We start from the raw sequence: 26,562 nt of genomic DNA on the forward strand, positions 1-26,562 counted from the left end.
CGACAATCACATGACATACAGAAATACAAAGCTTTCAGAACTGTAACAACATGCCCTTGGAAATCAGCAGAACGGAGCTCCACATTTCATGATTTTCTACCGATTTTTTCGAGATAGTGGTGGTGTTCGTATTTGACAACACGCGTGTGAGCGGTAGTTAACCGTGACTTATCTGTGAACGACTGACAACAGTGATGTCAAATACCTGTCATTTGGTTGCACCAGCTGGCTTCTCTATTCTATTTATAGACTCTTGAGTTCCAGTCTTACTGTCAACTTTAGTATCTGCTGTGAGATACCATCCAGGTACATGTATGTGAGGATAAGTCTGGCAACATCCCATCCCTTCCACACCCTACAGAACGTGAGTGCTCATGCCCAATGTGCGAAACACCGGCGTCCAAAGTGGTTGACCCATTGCGCGACTGGTGCTGATCGCATTGGAACGAGATGACCTGAAGTAGAATTATATTTACAAAGAACCAGGTTGTACTTGCTAGCAGCGGCGAGTATCCAGTATCAGCTTATTTGCGTATATTGTGTGCACAATGGAAAGGAGACGCAAAGCCATTGGAGTGCTTACTCGTTTTAGAGGTGAGTCATTAATTCATATGGGTGTGACTACTTCGAAGTAGATGACTTGTTGGCTATCGTTGCACAACTGATGGGCATGGAGTGTGGAGGTGAACGCTGCTTTTTGAAAACGTGGCTATTCTGACGTTACCACACTACTATGGGATATATTTAGGAGAGGATGTACGCCGCAGGATATCTGACACCATTCGAACACGCGAGCCTACATGTACATTAGGTGAATGGACATAATTTTTACGAGATATATTAAATTGGTTCTCGCTTCACATACACTGGAACACACAGAGACATAGACAGCAATAGCGACAACACACAAAGAGAAGGGTACCTGGCCGCAGCCAGATGTGAACCGGATAACGAGTGAGGTATGGAAGCAAGGACTGAGACCAGAGAGTCTAAGATAGAATAGGCGTGCCAGTGGATAGTAGAAATAGGCCATGATGCAGAACCACTTGGGACCGCCAGATTAATTTTCCTGGACCGGGCCAGCCGGGGAAAAACCCTCGCGCCGACAGACGCAGTTGTGAGGGAAAACTGGTTTTATATCCCCAATGACGACTACGCATCATGTAGGCATGGCAAGCACATCACGGCAAAAAGTGATAAAAAACAGTGACAACATGCACAGGAATGAAGGGTAGGAGGGCAGGGACACTGGTGAGACTCAAAACTGATTGAAGAATTCAGGAAAAGAAGCGACAATAAAGAACACACCATATGCCATATTTGCAACTGAAAATATTTCTCGAGAAATCATTTCTCGCCTACCTCGCTGCGCTCGGCCGGTGAGAAATACAACAGCATACCGGTATATACTGGCACATCGCTGTGAACAAAATGATACACAAACATATCGACATCAGAGGGACTCGACTTGCGAACATCGGCGGGCTCATCACAGCCTCACAGAGACAGTCAGGCAGAACCTGATAATAATGACAATGACAATAATTTTTCCAGAGCAGGCTCGAAATTAACTCGCTGAATTGCTCAAACTGGCAAGTCAGTGAGCTCTGCGTATCAAAAGATATATCTACATTTGTTTTGTTTGTTTCTTTTATTTGAATTCGTTCAGAGCACAGGTAATTCTGCCATCTCACCAGAGGCAAAACCTCCGGTTCCTGCTAAGAATGAAAATAATATTATAAGAGAAGGAAATGTTTCTTCAGAATTCCCAAACTCCGTTCCAGCGTATTCCTTGGACTTGAAAACGCCGCCATTCCGGCACCAGGTTCTCAGCCCTCAATGCCCTGATGATGCCCAATGGGCGAAATATTGGCAAAGTTATTTATTTGGTGCAGCTGAGAGCCTGTTGCCGGAATGGCGGTCTTTTCAAGTGCAAAGAGAAGGAAATATTAAAAATAATCATAACATGATAATGCAAAAGCACTAAGTCTGTATATAATTCAAATGGGTGTGTGTATGTGTATGCATGCAGTGCAGAACACACAAAGAAAACATGAAGTAATGTATAGGCAAGGAAGGAGCGCGATTAACACTGGTTACAAATTACAATTTATTCTGTTCAGTGCCAGTTGAAGGGCAAAAGCCGCACTGTGGAGGCGAATATCACTGGGAAGGGCACTCCCAAGAGTGCTTCCCACAAATGTTAATGACTGACGACTGGAATGTCCAGGAAGGAAAGGCTTTTGTAGTAGCCGCTGTTCCTGTCCTCGAGTAATTCGGCGATCATCCTGGGATGCTTGGCCTGCATTAGCCGTCAACTGAAAGTATGTGCAGAAAAGAGGTCTTGCAAGATCATGTAGGCAACGGAAAACAGAAAAACAAAACCTTGTAGTGAAAAATGTGAGTTAGGGTTTGATTAGAAAAGCTCACCAGGAGGGGGGCTGTGGATGCACGGCTGGAAAATTGCACGAATTCCGGATTTGCTGGATTTGATTAAACGATTCTGCAGCTGCTGTTTCAGCGAAGGGAAGAATGCATTGGATGCGTACGTTAGTCGTGCTTGCAAAATTCCAATGTACCAAGGTCAGCGGGCTCTTATTGGCAGAGATCGCCCATTGCGCCATAGCTGGCTGATGGCGACTGACGTCTTCTGCACAACAATGGAGAAATGTGGCTGCCAGGATAGCTGGTCGTCAATGGTTACGCCAAGGTATTTGGGAGTGGAGGTGACAGTTAAGGCTTGATCCTTACATTTCACGACTGGTATGTTGCCAGTGAGTCCCTGAGGTTGAATTACCATGACTTGGGTTTTGCCGGTATTCAGCAGAAGCCCAATTTCGGAGAGCCAGTAGGACAGACATGTCACAGCCGTAGTCAAAGTCTTGCAAACAGTGTCCAGATCTGAATCAGAATAATCTAGGATGATGTCGTCCGCGAACTCCTGATGAACAACAATGCAAGGTATGACGTCGGAAATGTCACTCGTATAAAGGACAAAGAGAAGCGGCCCAAGAGCACTGCCTTGGGGCACACCTCTTGAGCATGCGACTGCATCAGAGAGAGCCTCACACACCTTGACACGCTGAGAACGACCAGACAGATAGGTAGCCAACACTAATAATACTCTGCCATTGACTCCCTGGGTGAATAATTTATCAATCAGACGTTGATGGTGGATACGGTCAAACGCTTTTGACAACCATCACAATACCCGTGTATTTACGCTCTTGTTAGGCCAACAGCCAACGGTTGGCGGCTGGAACTAATGCATCTTCGGCAGAGTGCATTTCCCTGAAGGCAAACTGACTGCTAGGTAATATGCTATGTTGCGTGAGGTATGCTGTGAATTGCTTCTTTAAAAAGAACTCCAAAATCTGGGACAGAAAAGGGAGCAAAGACAATGGTCTATAGTTAGTAGTCCTACTGGCTCACCGAAATTGGGCTTCTGCTGAATACCGGCAAAACCCAAGTCATGGTAATTCCACCTCAGGGACTCACTGGCAACATACCAGTCGTGAAATGTAAGGATCAAGCCTTAACTGTCACCTCCACTCCCAAATACCTTGGCGTAACCATTGACGACCAGCTATCCCGGCAGCCACATTTCTTCATTGTTGTGCAGAAGACGTCAGTCGCCATCAGCCAGCTATGGCGCAATGGGCGATCTCTGCCAATAAGAGCCCGCAGACCTTTGTACATTGGCATTTTGCAAGCACGACTAACGTACGCATCCAATGCATTCTTCCCTTCGCTGAAACAGCAGCTGCAGAATCGTTTAATCAAATCCAGCAAATCCGGAATTCGTGCAATTTTCCGACTCTCCAGCCGTGCATCCACAGCCCCCCTCCTCGTGAGCTTTTCTAATCAATCCCTAACTCACATTTTTCACTACAAGGTTTTGTTTTTCTGTTTTCCGTTGCCTACATGATCTTGCAAGTCCTCTTTTCTGCACATACTTTCAGTTGACGGCTAATGCAGGCCAAGCATCCCAGGATTATCGCCACTCTTGAACAGTGGACTAATGTGTGATGTTTTAAAACACACTGGCACAGTACCTGATGTCAAGGATGCCTTGACTAGGGTGGTAAATGGAGGTGCAAGGACGTCTGAACACTGCTGCAGTACAATTCCAGGAATCTTGTCACGCCCAGATGCTTTGTGAGGACTCACAGTTTGCAAGCATTGTGCAACTTCAGACACGCTTACCGGCTGAAATGTTGACAAGCTAGATGCAGAGGCTGGACCATGTGGTGTATGCAGCTCAGGTGACCGCATAGGGTCATGCACAATGTCTCCAAACAATTTACTGAGCGACTCAAGCGGCGCTTCAGGTTCTTTCCGTGTCTTCTGTCGGCCTGTGCCATCGTTCATGACAGCCTGAAGGTGCCATTGATCTGATGTATCACATCTTTTAGTGAAGTACAATTTGCGCAGCAGACTCCTGTCCAACTTCCGTGCTTTGGAGCAAGCTGATCGGTGCGCTTCTTGAAGGTTTTGATCGGTTTTGTCTCGGAGCCAGAGACGATGTGCCCGGTTCCGTTCACGAACACTTGCCACTAACTCATCTGTAATCCAGGGACAAGGGCGTCGAGATTTGCGGCGCCGTTCCCGAAGTGGAGCATGTTTGTCTAATTATTATTATTATTATTATTATTATTATGAAATGACCCAAAGGCAATGTGCCTATCGAGGGGTTCATTTGATTGAAAGAACAGTAGATGTAGATGTATGTACAAAGAGAAGTAGGGATTGATGAGGAGAGAAATGGGGAAAATCAACTGCAAGGTGGCGGAATTCCGTTGATTGCATAATGGTCTCCTCCAAGGCGCTTCTCGGCTCACGGTTGCGTAAAGTTACGAATTAGTTCGTGAAAATGAAGAAAGTTGTGAAAGTTGCGATTTCTTCCAAAAACAACCAAGAGTTGCGAAAAAAGTGGCGAGCATCCTTGGGAAAGGGCTATTTCCCACCCGTTCATACTCTCTAAAATAAGTGTCGGAATTCATGTTCGTGTTCACGTGACGGCAACACATATAGTATGGAATACTGAATGTTACTAATTACTGTTGAATGTTTCTATTCTCGGTTTATTAACTGCACAGCCTGCTGGCTCATGGCAGTATGTATCTGGTTGGAGAATCAAGGTGTGAAAGGTAATTTTCTATTCATTTATTATTTTACTATAATTCCAAATTCGTAATAAAAATAAATACGGTATTATCTCTAATATAAGCACAGTCTCCAATATTAACACGTCTCCAATAATAGAACACCTTGGGAGGGCATTCAAAAAATATAGTACTCAGTCTTCATTATAAGCACACTGTGAAGTGCTCTGAAAACCACCCAGGCCTTCAATAAAGGACACCGTACGGTAGTGTATGTACGCACATTGCATGTACATGTATTGTATACATTGCTTTTATTTTACATCGCAAGTCAAACGGGCAATCATGCCAGCCATACTATTCCGCATGTGTTTTGATTTGCACCACATGCATGATAGCCGTGAAGCCAATGAATATTCCAAGGTTGTAATCTAGCTGAAATGATCTACACTTTCTGCTTATGTCGAGCATATTTTGGCTTATCGCCTTCTTAGTATTTGACCCCACTAATTTCCCTTATACCTAAGCGGTCAAATATATCGCGTATTTGACTGCTTAGTCAAATACACGATATATTTGACTACTTATAATTATTTGACTCCTTAGAAATTCTTGGGCTTAGAAATTTTCTCTCCAAATTAAAAAAAGAAACAGTCACTCTTCCTTACCAACCAGCTACTGTCCTACCGATGCTGAACCTACTTTAAACAATGACCTTGATCCTGCAATGCCGTACAATGCGGTATAGGCTATAGTAAAATAATAGAATTACAAGGTTATGCCGTATATGAAGAGAAACTATTGCGTGGAGAACACGATAAATAGATTAAAGACCTCATAGTTGGTCTATACAGGATATATAGACCTCGTAACAGACCTCGGGGGACCTCGGTCTTTTACTCGGTCTATATATCCTGTATAGACCTCCTAACCGGTCTATAATCTATACATATTATGGCATATCTTCTTGCATATCTTGCTAAGCCTTTGGCGTATTATGGACGTTTTCCCTGATATGCGACGAGCATAATATGCTCTTTTTTAGCATATTTGGTCGAGGTATAATACTGTAACAGTGCCGGTATACCATTAAGTTGTCAGAAAATCAAAAACAAGATAAAGAAAGAGAATCGTTTGCAAGCAGGCTTTTCAACGTTTCGGTCTTCGTGACCATCATTCTGATGATCATCCTGATAATGGTCTTGAAGACCGAAACGTTGACACGATATTTCTAATGGATTTGTGTGAAATACAGTGCTCTGTTGAGTGTAGGCAGGTTGCCTGCAAAATATTCAAATGCATGAAGTGTTCTTCAAACATTTTGATAAAGAAGGAAATTGTTAATTATCAGTTTTTGGATTGATGTACATACCATGCATGCAAAACACAGCTGAGAACTCTGAGCCAGGCCAGGTACGCGAATTGGCGGGTCTGGCAAGCAACGAGCTCGAACATTACAGGAAATCTGTTGCCCAGTACCAAAATGCTGTCTCTCAGGTATCTGTAGCCTTTCATCCTGCTTGACTGAAAACGTTCTTTTGTGCGGGTGTTGCGACAGCAGCGTGTCGGGTATAGATTTCCATGCCCCAATACCGCAGTACAGGAACGACTGCTTCAAAGCGGTTGGAGCGGACACAGGGGGGGGGGGATCTGACAGTTGATAGGAGTGGCTATTGGCATTACTGTGCAGGTTCCTACTTCTGAGATGGGCTGGAGAAACGCTATGCGGTGGCATTACAGCAAGTAGCTGAGGAGGACCAGTGATTAACATCATTTTGTACATGAAGGAGAGAGCAGCAACAGTCCCGTGGACAGCCAGACTGGGGTGAACTGCAGTCGTTTGGACAGCTGGCGTTAGAATATGAGCTGCTCGTCGGAGAAAGCTAAGGTGCTCCTGGAGGAGGATGGTTAGGGTCCTGAGGTGACTAGCGAAGGACAATTTTGAGCCAAATCGAATTCAAATTCATGATAATACTGGTTTCCTCCAGTGCAGGGTGTCACCAAACAGGATTTAGGGCAGGTCCAGGTCAGTGCCTCGGAGGGTAGCAGTCATAGCCTGTTTTTGGAGAGTTCATCTTTTTGCTTCTTTTGGAAAGAAAAAAAAGAAGTCATAGCCTGTAACCTGGCGGGCTTGAACGTCACTTTCCACTGCTAACCCCACTCATGAAGGCGGCCTGTAGGTATCTGCAAGGTCAGTACAGCGTCCTGAGGGCACTGAGCTGAGGATACTAAACTGTATAGTTTTTATTTTCCTCGGAGGCCTCAAGCTTACCATTGCCAGCAAGAGCATCGGCAGCGTCAATCACATAATAATTATCGAGAGCATGTTTGAGAACACCAAAGTATGTGTGGAAGTGGATCTCTCCGATTGCGCTCAAAATTTGTAGGTAGGTTCACTTTGGGGTGTGAATCGATTGTGGAAAGCCCTTGGCAAAGTTTCTGAAGGGAACCTTGAAATTTGTATACCCCTCAAAAATGGCCGAAATATCACATTTTTTATGGGTCTAGAAACGAGTCACGCCACAGCGTATACGAACAAGCTATGAACTAAACTCCATCAAGCCAACATTGCCTCACCTTAGAAAACGTCCTGGAGCAGTACCGCTTAGCCTCGCCAGGATCCCAGAAGACGAGGTCCATCACCTCCTGACGCCAAAAATGATCGTCTTGAAAATGGCCAATTTACAAGCGCTGGCAAAACAGCCAGCTACGTCCACAATTGGCCAGAACTATACACCGGCAGATAGTAGAACACCTCTCCGGGCGCTGAGAACATGTCCCCCATCTTCCTTTTGGGGTTTTCTTGAAATAAACTTTTTCCAATTTTCCACTCGACCATGCTGAAATACGGCCAGTCATACCTGCGCAGGAATGCTCGCCCCTCCGCTACGTCTACTCAGCAATTTCTACTCCAAAGCTACTCCCAAGGCCGCAGAACAAAGTGTATTGTTGGCTCTGACAAGGAAAAGTAGCGGTGATCACTTGTCACTCCAAACGAGAAGCTTCTCCTTGCGCCACCAATAATTTTTTGTGCGACTTTTGATGCAAAAGTGACTGAAGGCATGAGCGCAATTCTTAAAGGGGAAGTTAAGGCAAAAAATAAAATTTCACCAGTTGTAGTCTTCGGGGTGCTGAGTCGAATGGTCTTGGTCCGAGAAAGCTGAGACGCTCCCTTCCTACTTGAATACCAATCGAACTCGTGCACTTCCACCGAAACTGGGTGACTGCGCCCTACTAGATGGGGATTTGTATGCAAAATGTCACTAAAAGCGCCATTTCGTTCTTATAAAAGCACGGATGACCGCGATTGGCCCATATGTTGTAGTCTTTTGGACGCTGAGTCGACTGGTTTTGGTCCGAAAAGGCTGCGATGCAGCGTTCCTCCTTTATTCCCAATCGAACATGGTTGAACAAGCGATCACGTGCTCCTGCGTACACCAGTCACCTGGTCACCGTGCCTGCAGGGTACAACTAACAAGTCTGTTTGACCTTTTTTGGGTGCAGTCCTGTCACTCGATTTGAACTCGAGTTGAACCTTGGTGTGAAAGTTGTCGCCTGCTGGCGTGGTGACCAGGTGATTTGGGCACCCAGGAGCACGTGACCACTTGTTCAACCATGTTCGATTGGGAATAAAGGAGGAACGCTGCATCGCAGCCTTTTCGGACCAAAACCAGTCGACTCAGCGTCCAAAAGACTACAACATATGGGCCAATCGCGGTCATCCGTGCTTTTATAAGAACGAAATGGCGCATTTAGTGACATTTTGCATACAAATCCCCATCTAGTAGGGCGCAGTCACCCAGTTTCGGTGGAAGTGCACGAGTTCGATTGGGATTCAAGTAGGAAGGGAGCGTCTCAGCTTCCTCGGACCAAGACCATTCGACTCAGCACCCCGAAGACTACAATTGGTGAAATTTTAATTTTTGCCTTAACTTCCCCTTTAAATTTTACTACAAGAGGCAAGGTGAAATCACGTGCCTTGTGACGCAAGAATGCCCACTTGCCAAGTCGCGTGGATCACGGCTCACGAGATTTCAGAGTCGCCTTCGTCAAGTGCGCTTGTTACTCGCCTTGAACGCCCGTTGGTCTGGAAGTGATCACACTTGTGTTGTTATTGCGCTCAAGAACACGGTGACCGTGTTGTAGGCCTATGAATCGGGACTTTCCCTGACCATGTAGGTCAAAGACCAGTGAAATGATTATGAAATCACATTCTTTATGACGTAAGAAATCTCTCATGCAGTTGACGCTCATTTTAAGTTCGTGTAGCCAGTGCTGCTCGCGTGCCAGTCAACACAAAGCGACCGAGCTAGCAGCTTTTGTCGAGCATCGAAATGAAAACAAGGGACTTTTACTGTTGGACTGTGTTCGGGATTGAAGGAGGTAAATGTGAAAGATGAATAACTCTCCATGACCATGCATATTTCAACGGCTTGCTGCCATTGCAACACTCCTAGGACAGTTTGTGGGGGTTCTCAGTAGATCAAGCAGGAAATGCAGCTCATCTTTCCTCTGCCATTATGGTCTGTTCCGAATAGCGCTCCAGGCACGTTTGCTATCGATGGCTGTGTGTCGTGATCCAGGAAGCGTCATCCTACGTCACAGAGCACGCCATATCACCGTGCTTCTTGCAATAAAATTCAAAAACTGCGCTCAGGACTTCAGTCACGTTTGCATCAACAGTCGCACAAAAAATTATTGGTGGCGCAAGGAGAAGCTTGTCGTTTGAAGTGACAAGTGATCACCGCTGCTTTTCCTTGTCAGAGCCAACAATACACTTTGTTCTGGGGCCTTAGGAGTAGTGTTGGAGTAGAAATTGCTGAGGAGACGTCGTTGAGGGGCGAGCTTTCCTGCGCAGGTATGACTTTGGCCGTATTTCAGCATGGTCGAGTGGAAAAATTGGAAAAGGTTTATTTCAAGAAAACCCCAAAAGGAAGATGGGGGCACGTTCTCAGCGCTAGAAGAGGTGTTCTACTATCTGCCGGTGTATAGTTCTGGCCAATTGAGGACGTAGCTGGCTGTTTTGCCAGCGCTTGTAAATTGGCTATTTTCAAGACGAACATTTGTAGCGTCAGGGGGTGATGGACCTCGTCTTCTGGGATCCTGGCGTTGCTAAGCGTTACTGCTCCAGGAACTCTTCTAAGGTGAGGCAATGTCGGCTTTATGGAGTTTTGTTCGTAGCTTGTTCGTATACGCTGTGGCGTGACTCGTTTCTAGACCCATAAATAATGTGATATTTCGGCAAGTTTTGAGGGGTATGCAAATTATAAGGTTCCCTTCAGAAGCCTTTTCTAGGGCTTTGCACAAGCGATCCACACCCCAAAGAGAACCTACCTCCAAATTTGAGCGCAATCGGAGAGATCCACTTTCACACATACTTTGGTATTCTTAGACATGCTCTCTTAATAACACCAAAAAAATTTAAAAATGGAAAATATCATGTCCGTTCCTGAAGGGAACTTACCACGGCAACTAACACCCAGTAAACCCTAGGGGCGGATGCGGCTCTTAACGGTGGGGGTGAGTGGATAAGTCTCACAACCACTGGCACAAGTGGCGAGGAACCCCATTAGCCGCATCCATGTACCCCTTGGGCCTGGCCACAAGTTCCCAATTGACTGTGGGGGGGGGGGGGTGGGGGGTAGCGACACGGCTGTAAAAACCGATCCGAGGCAGGACTTGAACCAAGTGCCTCTCCTATCTCAATCATGGTATTTGACCTACCCACTGTGCCTGCCCTGCAGAGATTGTGTAGCGAGAAGATATCTGCCTGCGGACTTAGCACTGGAGTGCACAGCCGTCGAGATAGGACTATAAAAAGCTGTGGAGAGTTCCAGTAATGCCGAGCTAACGAACCTTGTAGAGGAGGCCCACGTGGGAGACTCTGCCAAAGGCCCCGGCTATATCAACTGCGAAAATTCACTCCGCGCCGCCTTGGCCAATGATGCCCACCCAGGCGTTATTAAGGTTAAGTACGTATAGTACGTATGCCATAGGGAGACCCTGCGAAAACCAAACTGGTGGGGAGTGAGAAGCTGCTGGCGCTCATTTAACGATTGACACTAGTTTCCATTACTTTAGAAAAAAACATATGGAAAACAACGAGACTGGGCGGTAGTTTTTCAGAAACGAGCGCAAGGACCGGTTGTGATTTGGAACCCTGTTACCTGTCTTCCAAGATTTTGATTGAACTCCGCACCTGAAACAGAGAGCAAAATAGCTGGGACAAAGGCTTCGCAAGTTGTTTTGCACATTACTTCAGGACAGGGCTGAAATGCCGTCAGGACAAGTAACCTTTGATATGTAGAGTAGCGTTAGGAAACGGTAGGCGGTTGGCGGGCGAAAGTGAATGGCTTGGATTGCCGGTGATTCCTTTGTGACAAGGTCAGGTCAACCGTCAGAAGTATAATCCTGGCCAGTGACACTGCACTTCTTTGGGAAGAAGGTGGCAAAGGCATCCGAACTCTCACTGCTTGTTGCCCACTCCCTTCCATCCGCACCAACAATGAGAGGAATGTCTGTGTTATGTCAGTCTCCTCAAGGATACTTTATATTTGTCCACCATTATTTGTCCTTGGGTGAGTCATTAGAGAAGGTGTGATGGATATTGGCCTCTTTAGCTTCGTGAGATCGCCTTATGATGTTGGCAGCTGTGGTAACGGAGCGGAGGAAAGCTTGGTTGAGTGGAAGGTCGTTGGGGCATTTTCTCCAGGAGAGCCAACGGCTGTCTTTCTCCCTAATAGCAGCTGTACATTCCGGTGTCCACCACATGGGCTCAATCGGCCTCGTGGTAAGTTGTAAATGGGACAACGTGGCTATTGCGCCTCTGGCAATGCTTTATAAGACGGCTTTTAAGAGCCTCAAAGAGTTGGTGATGATGTTAAAGGTACAGCGCAGCATCACTTACAGTTGAGATATGATGGTGAGAACAGTCGCTGTGACATAGCCCATGTGCCAGGCACTAACCCATGCACAAACTGACTACATGTGGACATCGCCTGCCGTGCATCAGCTATGTGATGTGAGCAAACGGATACACATGGAGAATGAAGAACCATTTTTGTCCAAAATTTTCTCGCTCAGAGAGTGATTTTGGGCGAGCGCATATTTCACACTATTTCCAAAGTCAGGTGTGGTATAAGCATCATTTCTCTCCTTTTTTGTGTATAAAGTATCTTTCATTTCCTTCCCATTGGCTATAATAGACCCTTTGCACAATAAGCGAAAGGGGTCGAGACGGGGCATGCTGTGCACGCGCTGCACACTTGGCATGCAACCAGCATACATGGTTTGCTGCAGGACGTGATCAAGTTTCCTGTGACAGGCTGTGTTTTCACGGTCCAGACGCGATGTTCATGTATGTACTTCCCAGCCTTTTTGATTTGAAGTTTTTTTAGTTCTGAAGGAAGAAGTTCCGAAATGCTTTCCAAGGATCACTGTTGGGTTCTTGTTTGCAGCAACCGTCATCCCTAGTGGCTAGTCTAAGAAACCCACTTGTCTTTCCATGCATTCCCTGGTTATGCTGGCATTCCACACTCTTGAAACCTCTCTATCTGGCGAGAAGAGGGCCGCAGTTTGCTGCGACATTGTTGACAGCGTTGTGCTCGGAACACTTTGTCGATGACGACTTTCATCCTTGCTTTTGCGAAGACGCTGAACGCCCTGCCAAGAGACTCTGGAGCTTGAGAAAAAGGCATGACCCATCCCTGTCTTTGCAAGGAAGATCGACTGCTTGCTGATGCTGCTCGAGCTGCTGATGTTGAAGTGCAGAAAGACGCAGCCTCATCGCTCTGGTGTGCGGAGAAAGTATTCTGAGTTCGAGCTGTGACTGTGTGCACGATATGACAGGCTTTCACATTATGCACATAGCCACCAAAGTAAAACTCATGGACACTATCCACGGGTTTCTTCACCAGCACTACTACATCAGCTCCCTCTTCACTGTCGTCGGCGACTTGCCCCTGCGTTGGAGATCAGCACGCATGGTGTGGCACTCACTCTGGGAAACAGAAGTTCATCACTCATCCACTCGGACGCATGACATGTTGGGCATGATGAAGGTACACTCGAGGAAGACTGGTGCCCCTCTTAGTTCTAGGAGCATCAGGGTTCTGCATAGAGAAGCGTTCTCTACATCGACAGAGGAGAGAAGGTAGAGAAAATAAAAATAAATTTCAATCTACAGTAATCCGAAATATCCACTGAATGCGGTAAACTTACCGCTCCAATAACTCCTTCTTTTTCCAGACAGATACGCACCCTCATTCAGCAGAAAACTGTTCAGTTCCTTCACAGACCATTCTTTATTTGACAGCTCGTCCACGGGTTCCACAGCCATCGATGGCAAACCACTCGACACTCTCTCCTCCATCTCCAAAATGGAAAAATACAGTGTTTCACCATGCTCAACAACTGATACTCTGGACAAAAATCGAAGAGGATGCCCCATCTCGGATCACGTGACCGCTATTGTGCAAAGGGTCTATTATAGCGGCACATGAAGTATTGTTTCCCCAATACCTAGTCCCAGTGTTAGTAATGTAATGAGCTAGTATTGTGACACTGTACTGTTGTGTATGCTCATGCAGGTCAAGCTGTCCTACTGGGTGCTTTTGGTACAGGACAAACAATACCACCATACATAGAGACTTTTGGTAATGGACAACCTACAGCCTATGTTACCGGTTACTTACCTGTATGCTTTGTGTTCGGTGGATCAGGACCATTCATTCGACTAGAGAAAACTGATGGTAGTCTAGTGTTGGTTGAGAGAGGTGCCTTCTCAGGAGTTACTAGTGCACAGGTGAACAGCACAGTACATCCTATACTGAACACTTCACACACTGGACTGTACCATTGCAGAACAGTGGATCACAACTCAACACAGATATATCAACTCAACATTGTAGGTAAGTATGAACTGGCTTCTTTCTTTCTGATGCATGGAATGTGAAGACAAAGAGCGCATTGGTTTAAAACGAGACGCCCGAGCAACAGAAAGCCTCCTCCCTGATCACGAAGTTGCATATGACGCAAGCAATGTATCAGACGAGTTGCGGCACTCTTGGTTGCAATAAGACGCGAGGAGTATCTTTATAAAGCATGCTGTGTACCATTTATCTCTGCTGAAGTCAACAATGAACAGTTCTAGAGCTTTTTTACCGTACTGGCAATATGTGTTGCCGCGTAACGCGTAACGCAGGGGGTGCGGCGTAACGCGCGACCAGGCTAGTGCGACAAATTTTCGTTGCGTTCGTAACGCGCGTCCAGCGGGGTGCGGCGTTCTTTTCATTGCAAAAAAGGCTGAAAACTGTGAAAGCACGTGAACCGCGTGGTGAAAAGTTCAAAACTGGACGCAGCAGGAAGTCCTGCAATAGCAAAAAAAGGACTGCGGCAATATAGAAACCTGTGTAACGGCTCTTCTGCGACTTTGCATGTAACGCCCTGCGTGCGATAAACATGTGCCAGTGTAACGCTTCATGGCCTCACTGCGACCATATATATTGCTAGTACGGTATTCAGTTCCTTGCGTCAACAGGACAAAGTACACACAAACTCACACATACACTGACCACCTCCAGGCCGCCCACTGAGTGACTCAGACACAACATATTCACAGTGACAGTGACACTCATCCATACATGCACATGATGCCTGCTCACATTTACGCTGACGAAGTAGTCACATAGCAGCGAAACTAAATGCATGGTGGCAGAGCACGTCTCTACTAGGTTCCTGGTATGTGGCACTGGCAGTGTTGATGCCGACCATCTCCCGATGTATATTACTGGTCAACAGGGGGAATGGATCTCGTCGTTTGTGTATCTTGGCAGCTTCATATCGCCGGATAGCAGCGTGTCAGCTGAGCTCGCCGGATTGCCAGTGTATCACGAGCGTTTGGTGCTCTTCGCTGCATCTTTGATGATGGCAACCCATCATTGTGCACCAAGAGATTGATTGACAGCGCATGTGTGGTGTCGGTACTACTGTACGGCATGGAGTGTTGTCCAGTCCTGCGACGTAACGACTTCTGCATTGAAGGTTTTCATCACTCTTGCTTGCGTATCATCTTGCCTCTTTGCCGAGTTTTTTCCATTCCTGGGTTACTTGGACCTCATTCGCTTCCTTATCTTTGGACATGCTCAGTCCGTTGAGTTTGCGAATTCAAATAAACACAACCAACCCAACCATTTTGGGTGGGTCTCGGCAAGATCAAAAGTCAGATTCTGTGACCAATGGAGAGCTGAGGTAAAGATGGGGAAAGCCAGTGTTTTTATCCACCTGCATCTGCAAGCGACGCATGAAGTGCCTTGGACATATTGCACGTATGCAGGATACCAGGCAACCTAAACAGTTGTTTGGATGGTTTAGCAAGGCTCGTCCGGCACTAGGTCTACGCCTTCGGCTCAAGGACCGTGTTCATCACGACCTAGGCTCCTTGAATACACAATGGTTTTGCAACAACCCAGAATCGACCGTTGTGGAGATCAAGTGTCGTTGATGTAGTGCCTCCACCACCATCGTCTAAGCCAACTTTGCGACCGCCATCTAAGTGCGTCTGGGTACAAGCGGCATATGTGCAGTGCGGCCCGTCAACTTCCTGTCAGCCAACAGCCTGGTGCAAAGTCATGTCAGCGTTGTGGTAGGTGGTTCAAGAGTGCTGGTGGGCTGAAGGTACATAAGGGCCCTCTCGCAGGTTCCACCCAACAGCCAGCGGACTCTGGCTATCCTGCACCTCGCCTAGTGCTTCAACACCAACATTGTTGTCCATTCCAGTGCCCGTCATGTGACCCGTGCTTTCGATCTGCTTCTGGATTTGAATGGCAAAATTGCGAGTGTGGCAAGCGACCAACAGCGAGGGAGCGTCTCAAGTTCAAGATCTGCTGTGCGTGCAGCGAGAGATATCGCAGGCAGCAGGATATGCAACGACATGAGAGCGGATGTTCTGCCTCGACGCTGTGATGCTACTCCTTTGTTTCCCTCCTCATGAAGGCAGCTCAGCAATTTAATGGCAGCTGTATGTCAAGGTCAAAGTCAAAGTGTGTCACAGTGTGCGTGTGTGTGTGTGTATGTGTGTGTGTGTGTGTGTGTGTGTATGTGTGTTTGTAAGGCACTGGTCGTCTCTTCTCCAGGAGTGGTTTGCCTCGTCCTAAAGGCCTCGATGAGCGCCGCAAACCTGTATCGGAACAGAGAGGTAGCTGACAATGTTCTTCATGCGAGCGCCGGTTCCGCAGTGCTGGAGGTTTGGCTTTCCACAAGTGCCCCAACTCCCGGACTCTCTCCGCGACATCGTCTCAGGCTCCGTACCGGGCGGCGGTGTCTGCCATTGCTGCTCAGGCGACTCCTCCGCCGCCGCATGTGCGGCTCGTCCTCTCATGCTGCAAGGCGCACTGTGGGGCCTGTGGTCGGTGCTGCCGCTCTACTGGTGGATTCCAAATCCATCGATGCCAAAGATGGCTCTCTCGCCGTGCCGATTGAATATGGTCCCTAACCTCTCGGCAGACTGCCGACTTTCTGCCGTCGCTCGTCGTTTCCAAGTTGTCGGCCCCGCAAAGGGACACATGACCGTAATGGCAGTGTTTACCGGGACCCGGACCAGGTGTGTGTGTGTGTGTGTGTGTGTGTGTGTGTGTGTGTGTGTGTGTGTGTGTATGTGTGTGTGTGTGTGTCTATGTATGTGTGTGTGTGTGTCTATGTATGTGTGTGTGTGTGTGAGAGAGAGAGAGAGAGAGAGAGAGAGAGAGAGAGAGAGAGAGAGAGAGAGAGAGAGAGAGAGAGAGAGAGAGAGAGAGAGAGAGAGAGAGAGAGAGAGAGAGAGAGAGAGAGAGAGAGAGAGGGAGGGAGGGAGGGAGGGAGGGAGGGAGGGAGGGAGGGAGGGAGGGAGAGAGAGAGAGAGAGAGAGAGAGGATGAGTGTGAGCGTATGTGTGAAAGTGTGTGAGAGTGTGGACTTGGGTGCGTGTCTGGGGTATTGAGGACGTCTAGTTGTGTGTTGGAGTGAGTATATAGGTTTGTGTGTTGTTGTTTATTATACGCGTTCACGGGTCCGTGTGTGTGTATGTGCGGATATGAGAGCATGTACAGTCAGTATCGCCTATAGCATTTGTGTTTGATTTTGAGCATGTTATCACTATAGGCGACATATTACTATGACCAAATCCTGCATGCAATGTATGCGAGTGGGGTGTCAAACGACTCAGCGCCGTGCACATACGCACTACATACATGTACATGATTGTACAATGTCATGTAGCTGGCTGTAGCTCCTGACACACAAAATCAGGATTTCCTCATGATGGAGGCATATTTTGGCAACTTGTACAAGCAAAACTCACCAAACAACATTCACTGGACAAGTTCTTAACGAAGAAGTAACACCCTGTTGTCCTCTGACATCGCTTGATTTTACATCAATCACTATAACCGATGCAAAAATAGTGTAATAAAGGTCTTTTGAAATATGAATTTGATCACTATAGGCAATATATCACTATAGACGATTATTACTATACACGATAACTGTGTATACATAGCTATGGCAAATGTAAATGAATTTGAGAAACTGATTACTATGAGCTGCACCAAGCTAATAAGTGGCTTCGTGTTTTGCCAAAAAGTCGAGAAAACCAACAAAACGTCACAGTTGGCAAAATTCTACTCGAGCGCGATCGCGAAAATATTCTCTTTCAAGGAAATATTTAGTTTGAAAGCGGATGAAGCGAGAAGCCTTTTTATGTTTGAGGCACACTTCTTCAGTGTTCCCTCTTTCATCGTTGTGGGGATTCCTCAGCGTTGCCAGAGATCGTAATGGAGCTTCTAGAGAATGTGGAGGTGTAATAGGTGTATGTATGCTACTCACTATTCGTATTTCCCGCTCGTTCCCCTTGGCAATGAGCCACTCAGATAGAAGAGCGCATGCTCCAGGTTCCGTTCTGTTCTAGTCTAGTCCGTCTTGAGTTGTCGTTGTCCTGTTCTCCTTGTCTACACTCTTCTCGAATACTTCTATAAATTATCCAATCATATAAAACCCCTGTGTTCCGGTGTGAGGGGGCATCATTAGCCGGGAGCAGCTAACACTGGTGGCAGCGGCAAACGTCCACCACTACATCGCTGGCGGAGTATGTACGCCTTCGGAGATCGCCGACTATGAAGAACCACGAAGGCCCACGCAAGTGAAACCATATCCTCATCCACTCTCTTCGTCAATATTTTCCTTTCTGCATTGTGTTTCTTTCTGCTCGTCGTTTTCTAGTTGCATGCATTGTTTACCATGGTTTACAGTCCATAGGTCAAGCATTGGCGCCAACCTGTCTGGCCAAACATTTTCGGAACATTTTCTGTGTCCGTGTTTTGTGCATACTGGCTGCTGTCTAGTGTCTTGTTAGGATATCTGCTAGCTGGGTAGTAGAGTGTAGCTACACTGTGTCCGTAGAGTAGTTGCCTATTTGGAATTGTCTCTGCCAAATTTAGTTGTTTGCCGCTACGCACGATAGGTTACGTAATAGATTGAGATCGATAGTCGATCGAGTACGAGTCCACGGGAAATTTTTGCAGATAATATTTTTTTTCGAAAATTCAAAAATACAAAAACAATTTTTTTTTTCACAATGGGCCGTTCAGCGAAATCCAAGAGACAAGAAAAGCTAGAGCGTAGCTTCGCTGAAGCTGGCTGTGACATGAGCATTGCTGAAGAGCGCGAGAGTTCGCCGGTACAAGGGTTGTCCCATCGTTTTCGTTTGCCGGACACAGACACACCACATGCACGTCCACTGCCGAAGCCAGTTTTGCTTCCTGAGACATTCGGATATCAGCCAGGCCAAGATTTCACCACGTACATGAGGCATTTCGTCCACACATGCGAGTTGAGTGGGTACGACGACGACCAAAAGCTACGGCTACTACCTGCTCGCCTTGTTGGTACAGCTCATGAGATGTTCACCGAAATTCTAACTCACACGCCTGACATGAACTTTTCCGACACAGTCGAGGCTCTGCATGTCCGTCTTGAGCCGCCCCAGCAAGCATTGATGCACGAGGCCAGTCTTCGCCAGCGAGTGAAGCTGGCGAGTGAAACTCAGCACGGGTATGCCACGGAACTTCGTCGGCTCGCTCGTCGAGCCTACCCAGGACAACAAGGTGCACTGCTTGATTCAATGCTTTTGCAACTTTTTATTGATGGCCAGGCATCGAAGGATTTGCGCTTGGCGTTGGCGTCACCTCGGCCCACTGATTTGGATGCGGCGGTCCAAAAGGCTATCGAGGTAGGTGCTATTTATGCTCGCGAGCAGGCCCGCACCGTACCTCACCAGTACGCCCAGCCCGTATTTGCTGCTGCCATGGCTCCGGAAGTGAAGCCCGGTCGCACTGCTCATGGTCGTGACCCCAACACCATGTACACAGCAGTCGGTCCACTGAAATCGGAATCTGAGCGAGACCAGTTGGCAGTTGGCTTCGCTTTTGTCGAGATTTGATTCGCGTCTCTCTGCTTTGGAGGCGAAAATGGAGAGCGTGAGTCTGTATCGCCCCACCCGACCCCAGCAAGACCATGTCCGTTTTGTTGCTCGTGGTGCTGGTGCTGGTGCGCCTAGTCGTGGTCGTGGCCAGAGTTTTGCGAGGCCTGTCCGTGGAGTGTGCCATGGATGTGGTGAAGAGGGCCACTTCATTGCATCTTGCCCGCACGCAAAAAACTAGGTTGGACTGGTGACACGGGGCCGCCGTCAGTCGTCCGAGTGGAGCCCCTCGAGGAGGTATGTGGTGCGACCTCACCCATTATTGTGCACGTTGATGTTTGTCTTTCGTCTTCGTCTTCGTCTCCTGTTGTTGCTCTTGTTGATTCTGGTTCAAGTGTGTCGTTAGTGCATTCTAAATTGTTGCCTAATTTGACAGAGCGACCTCCTCTAGAGTCTGCTCCGCGGTTGTGTGCAGTCAATGGTGCACAACGTCCTGTCGTTGGATCCATGGATCTGTGTATGTCGCTAGGAAATCTGTCTTTCCAGCACACGGTTGTTGTCTCTCCTGGTATTCACTGCGACATGATTCTTGGTTCCGATTTTTTGTTGCAGCATGGTGGTGTATTAGACATTGCTCGTGGTGTTGTGATGTTTGGCGATGTGTCTGTTCCGTTGCATGTTTCTGGTTCTGGGTGTCCTCCGTCACGTACGCCCTATGATCGTATTGTTCCGCGTAATACTTCCCCCTCATGTAATACTCATACTCCTCATTCTGATGCATGCTCCGACGATGTACCTGTTTCGTCGTATTCTTCTCGTGTTGCCCTTGACGATTCATTGTCTGCACGGGTTGTTGAACCCATGGCTCAACCTGGCGTTGTCCCGGCGTGTGCGCCCGAGAGTGTGGCTGACCCTCTGGTATACTCATCTCGTGTGGTGTTTGAGATGGAGTTGTCGGTACCTGCAGGACATGTTGTCTTGGTGCCTTGTGCAGCTGTTGATGTGTGCACGGTTGCGATGGATTGCGTGGCAGATCCATTGGAGTCCTTTATGGCGAAGCATCCAGATGTGGCAGTGACTCCTAGTCTTGTAACTGTTGGCCCTAACCAAACACGTGTGGTTGTGGCTGTTGAAAATCATGCAAATCATCCTATACTCATTCATAAAAATACCAATGTTGCCGAACTTCATCAAATTCCTACAGATTGTGAACATATTGACGACACTGAAGCTATGGTTTCCTCAGTTTCACCCGACCCGATCCCGCTAACTGAGCAACGCAAGAAAGTCATCGATGAATATATCAACGCACAAAATCATCTCTCCACAGAACAGTCTCGCACGCTCACTGAACTACTTCATGATAACCACGATTTATTTATCTTGCATGATGATGACTATGGCTACTGTGACATATTCCCTCATAAAATTAACACAGGACAAAATGACCCTATAAAACAACCTACCAGGCGGATTCCATATCACCGCCGGAAGGCTCTGCAAGATCTACTGAATACGCTGTTAAAGCAAGGCATAATACAAGAATCGATTAGTCCGTGGGCATCACCCATAGTATTGGTGCCAAAGAAGGATGGCTCTCTTCGACTCTGTATCGACTACAGGAAGTTGAACTCTGTCACCGAGCCTGATGCTTACCCGATTCCCCGGGCGGATGACATGCTTGATTCCCTGTCTGGCTGTCGGTATTTCACGTCCCTTGACTTAGCGTCAGGGTACTGGCAAATAGCAATGGAAGGAAGCGACAAGGCTAAAACGGCATTTACCACGCCACTGGGCTTGTTTGAGTTTAATGTTCTGCCGATGGGCTGCAGGAATGGCCCAGCGACATTTCAGCGCGTAATGGAAGCAGTCCTGAGTGGCTTATGTAACACACCGGCCCAGCCATTCTGCCGTGTGTTCTTTGATGATGTCCTGAATGCCAGCGAAACGCTGTCTGGCCAACTCCAGATTCTGCTGCGCGTGTTCGCGCGAGTTCGGTCCGCTGGACTGCGGTTCAATCTGAAGAAATGCTCCTTCTTCCAGGAGGAGGTCACTTTCTTAGGACACCGCGTGTCAGCGGAGGGCATCTCCCCGGATGAAGCCAAACTCGTCGCGGTCAGGAACTGGAAGACTCCGAAATCTGTCACAGCTGTCCGCGAGTTCCTTGGCTTCGCTGGATATTATCGCCGCTTCATCCGTGGGTTCGCCCAGCGTGCTGCTCCGCTGACTGCTCTGACAGGCAAGAATGCTCGCTTTGCGTGGTCGAAAGCTTGCGAAGCGGCGTTCCAGGCTCTGAAGCGTTCGCTTGCCAGTGCGCCGGTGATGGCGTACCCCCAGTTTGAAGCTTCAGCAGGTGCATTCATTCTGGACACCGATGCGAGCAATGTGTCGATTGGTGCAGTCCTCAGCCAGATCCAGGATGGAACTGAGCGACCAATTGGGTACGGCAGCCGTGTACTGACGAAAGCTGAGCGCAACTACGATGCTAGCGATCGTGAGGCCCTTGCTCTGGTCTATTTTGCGGAGTATTTCAGGCACTACTTGTTGGCACGACCATTTGTTGCCAGGACGGACAATACTGCGTTGACTGCACTCCGGAACCTGAAGGAACCCCGCGGACGGAAAGCACGTTGGCTTGACTGTTTATCCGAATATGAATTCCGAGTCGTCCACCGTCCAGGTCGCCAACATCTGAATGCTGATGGTCTGTCGCGCTTGCTAGCCGAACCTGAAGCACATGTGCACAGTGAGTCTCCCCCACTGGCACGAACGCCGCCGCAAGATGCTGCCCCGTCTCCTCCGCCGAGTCCGCCGCCTCTTGCCCGTGATGTTCCGTTGTCAGCTGATGATGAAATGCCACTTGCTGCTGATGTTCCTCCGGCTGCCGAGATTATTCCTCCGGCCGTTTTTATTCGTCCTCCTGGTTCCTCTGCCGCTGGACCGTCGTCACCTGATTGTTTCAAGCCTCAGAGTCTTCTTGCTCCGTATGCTGATCCTGCTCTGTCAGAGTGTTTCACCCGATATGATGCTGCCAGTGGCAAGTTTGTTCGTCCGCCTGAAGCCGCTTCCCGTCCTCCCGACTGTCAACCGCCTGCCGTTACTGCTTCTCGTCCTGACCCGATTACGCTGTCCAATGATGATTTTCCGCCGCTACAGCCGCCGTCGTCTGATCCGGTCCGTACTTCTTCTCCTGTTTCTCGTCGTTCTGGCCGTGTTCGCACTGCACCTGCTCGACTAGCTGACTATGTCCTGGACTGAGTTTATTATTTGGTTTGTTTTCTTTTGTTTGTTTCCTAGGTATTTCGTTCATTCCCGTGGACGTGAATTTTAGCTAGGGGGGCACAGTGTAATAGGTGTATGTATGCTACTCACTATTCGTATTTCCCGCTCGTTCCCCTTGGCAATGAGCCACTCAGATAGAAGAGCGCATGCTCCAGGTTCCGTTCTGTTCTAGTCTAGTCCGTCTTGAGTTGTCGTTGTCCTGTTCTCCTTGTCTACACTCTTCTCGAATACTTCTATAAATTATCCAATCATATAAAACCCCTGTGTTCCGGTGTGAGGGGGCATCATTAGCCGGGAGCAGCTAACAGAGGTGAGCAGGATGACATTCTGTATCCATATGCGCCCAAACCTACTTGACAAGGAAGAGTCGCTCATTCATAGTGGCTGTGTTTCTTGTCGTGGCCACGACTAGAGCGGCGAGTATAGCTATGGGGAGACGTCTACATCCATGGCAAGGAAGGAGAATGACATGGACTAGGACGGACAGAGAACCAATGCCGCTTGTTAACGATGTGCAGTCTACTGGACCTACTTGGTCCGACTTATTAAAATGTGGTCTTCCCTTCAAAACTCAAGCCTATGTCCAAAGGAACACCTGTACTAAAAAATCGATCAAGAGACGATAGATAGATAACTACTGTGTCGTTTCTTGGCCTAACCTTCTAGTTTTCATCTCTGCTGGTGTCTCAGGGCGCTTCTTCAAGTGCGTCAACCTGCAAAATGGCGACATTTTTTTTCATCTCCTCCAAGCTACACTGCGCTTCCTTGATTTTTTCACTCCATAGGCACGATTTAGACGATCGACTTCGCCTCCTCTTCGTGCAGTACGACTGCCAGAATGGTGGCTGTAGGTCTTTTCGCCTGACGCTGCCACAACACTTTCAAATGAGGCGAACAAGTAAACCACCACGCATAAAAAAATCACTTCTCATCACCGTGTGCCGCGCGCGTAAAACTACTGAGTCTGATCTGTGTCGACATGACTGTCACACAGTCAGCTGCATCAGACCATGCGTGCTCTTCCCTGCCTGTTTCACGAATTCACTGGCCCCGGAGACTGGCGATCTTGTGACGCATCGCGATCGCGGCTCCGAGGAGTCGGTGAGGACTCCGCACCATTCACGTATTCACCCTTTCTGCACTTCCGTTTTCCAGCCAGGTTGTCGCCTGAAAGTCGACCTCAAGGGCGGTTGTTTATATCGATCAACTTCTCGACGATCTCTTCTGTGCTCTTGATTCGCCGCCACATCGTGAACGATTGCGAGAGAGATCAGCACAAACTGGACGGAGTGATGCAGGTGCTTTCTGCACGAGTTTCTGGATGACGCGTTTGCTGAACTTGATGCTTCCAAGGAAACAGCGACTGCAGTGATTTCAATCCGCCAGGAAGCACTCGAGAACGATCGCCCAGGAGTTTCTGGTACTCCGTGACAATTCCCCATCGCAGTGGGGTGTTGATTTCAGCACCAGGCCTTCTCTGTGTTGCGCGGGAAGCAACAGGAGTCCTCTGACGACAGAATTTGCACGCAAAATGCTCGAGTCGACTAGGATCCTGAGACGCTGCCTCCTTTGGGGTTGGAGCCATTTCTTCTTCATTATCACAAATCGACAACTGAAGGATAGTGTTAGGTAGCTGGAAAGTTTGTTTCGTCCTGAGATTATTTGAATTTGTTTGGCTGACGTTCGAAGCGAAACGCACATTTTAATAAGTCGGACCAAGTATATGTAGGTGCGAGGGCAGTACACCAATGGAGCTAGATCTCTGGCACAGCACAACTAGCAACATGAAAGGATTAGTTCATCTTGATATAGGTGATCGGAGAGAGTATGACGTTTTGTCTTGGTAAGATGTGACGTTCCCCAACCCAGCGAAAAATATAGTCACAACATCATAATGCAGGATATGAAAATTCGTATTGCATGATAAAATGACATGAGTCATGATGAAATGTAGATCTGTTATTTCTTCTTTCTTGGATCTTCTGATTAGAACACAAGTGCTCATTCTTCTTGTATTGCTTGCACACCTGCTAAGCTTTGTCTCCACTTGGTGTCCCATGTTTTCTTGGAGTTTGGGAAGGTCTTGGAATCCTTAGTGTCATTGATACTAGCCATGATGGAAGTTGGATTATAGACATCACTTTGGCATGAAAAAAGAAAATTCCAAAAATTATGCCTAAGCCACCTTTTAGCTTGGCTCGACTCATATCCGGTATATTACTATAGCCGCCAACCTTGTAGGCGATACGGACTGTATATGCATGGTTCCACTGTATTCCTTGACCGTATTCCCCGTTTCATACCAGAAACGTGTTTTCCTGATGACGGGGCAAGCGTGAAACTGTCAGTTCCATTGAAAATACTCTTCCAACTTACTAGTAATAATATCGTTGACAAATTATTGATCGAGGTTTCTGCCCTCCGAAGTCTTTTATCTCAGAGAGTCGTTTTTCTTGCAGGAAGCGGCTTTTCCCGTCACTGCATGACCTGTTGTTTATTTGGTCTTCTTGGGTGCATTATAAACTGTACTGACGTGGACAGTCTTTTCATACATTTCATTATACTGTTTCCATGTCTCCTTTTTGTACAGCTGAACAGATTCAGTCAGGACCATTCCCTACATCACAGAATTTAATCTACACTGGTGCTACTTACAACATACCATGCATATCAAGTGGAAACTTTCCTCTCAACTCATCTTGGAACTCAACATTAACTCTGGACACACAGATGATACAGACGGTGACACCTAGGAATATGGTGAACTCAACGTTCAGCTTCCAGCAGAATGATTCACAGATTGTGTTTACAGAAAGTGATACATCAGGTGTTACCTTTAATGTAATCTGTACGACATCGTATACTACACACTTTGATTGTTATGGAATGGGCTCAAATCCTCCGCGTCCACAAAGTGTGATTGACACATGTGTAAATGCTTCCAAATCAAAATCTTCCACTGTCTCTGTCACTATCCAAGGTTGGTATTATTATGTTCAGAATTACTTGGTTTGAGTGAAAAAGAATTATGATGTGAACACTGACAATTTCAGATGTATAACCTGTTACTGCTACTATGGACAGCAGTGTTGCCAGCCCAGTCGTACACTGTACGACACGTTGTCTTCATGAAGGTTGGGGTACATACAACGGAGAGGTTAAGATGCACAGTATTTCTGACTTGACGTGAAAGTTCAGCTCGCGTTATTTGGCTCGTGCATCGAAGAACAACGCGAGTGACGTGAAGCTCACGTCGACGTTTTACGCCAAATTCGACGTGAAACTGCACGTCACGTCGGAAATACCGTGCATCTTAACCCCTCTAATGAAGGTAACACATTATCTAGTGCTGGAAGAATACCAGTATCGCGAGCAGTACGCCTAGCACCAAATACCTATCTAAGCGTTTTGGTAAATTCCACATGTAAACAGCACAGTCACTGCTAACAGTAGAGAATCATTCCACCAGCCATCTACCTGGACACCGGACTTTAACCTATTTTCACCATTTCGGTTTTGACCGCACGAAACCAAGCCTTTCATTGTCCGTCAGGCGAAATAGCACGTCATAGTACATTCGAGATCAGCGGGAAGAAGATGACGACGTCCACTAATTTAGTATCTGTGCACACGAATCTGCTGTGTGTGTTACTCTGTGTGTCAGCTATGGCATCATTGCCTGTGGTTCCATACCTAGCACGTACGTCTGAACCATCCTGCAAAGTTT

The 26,562-nt window shown here is 47.5% G+C and overlaps 1 protein-coding gene across 4 annotated transcripts in view; it reads left to right on the forward strand.

Moving 5' to 3' along the window:
- The first annotated feature begins 399 nt into the window (after positions 1–399).
- Positions 400–26,562, forward strand: part of LOC135811929 (uncharacterized) — a 98,048-nt gene continuing 71,885 nt past the window's right edge. For all 4 annotated transcript variants that reach the window (XM_065325195.1, XM_065325197.1, XM_065325196.1 and 1 more), the window contains exons 1-4: positions 400–594; positions 5,100–5,150; positions 13,694–14,014; positions 25,426–25,815. In XM_065325195.1, the coding sequence (XP_065181267.1) occupies positions 549–594; positions 5,100–5,150; positions 13,694–14,014; positions 25,426–25,815 (808 nt within the window). In that variant the 5' untranslated portion in view covers positions 400–548. The remainder of the gene's footprint in view (positions 595–5,099; positions 5,151–13,693; positions 14,015–25,425; positions 25,816–26,562) is intronic.

Source organism: Sycon ciliatum, chromosome 3, assembly GCF_964019385.1.
Source record: "Sycon ciliatum chromosome 3, ocSycCili1.1, whole genome shotgun sequence".
NCBI classification, from domain to species: domain Eukaryota; kingdom Metazoa; phylum Porifera; class Calcarea; order Leucosolenida; family Sycettidae; genus Sycon; species Sycon ciliatum.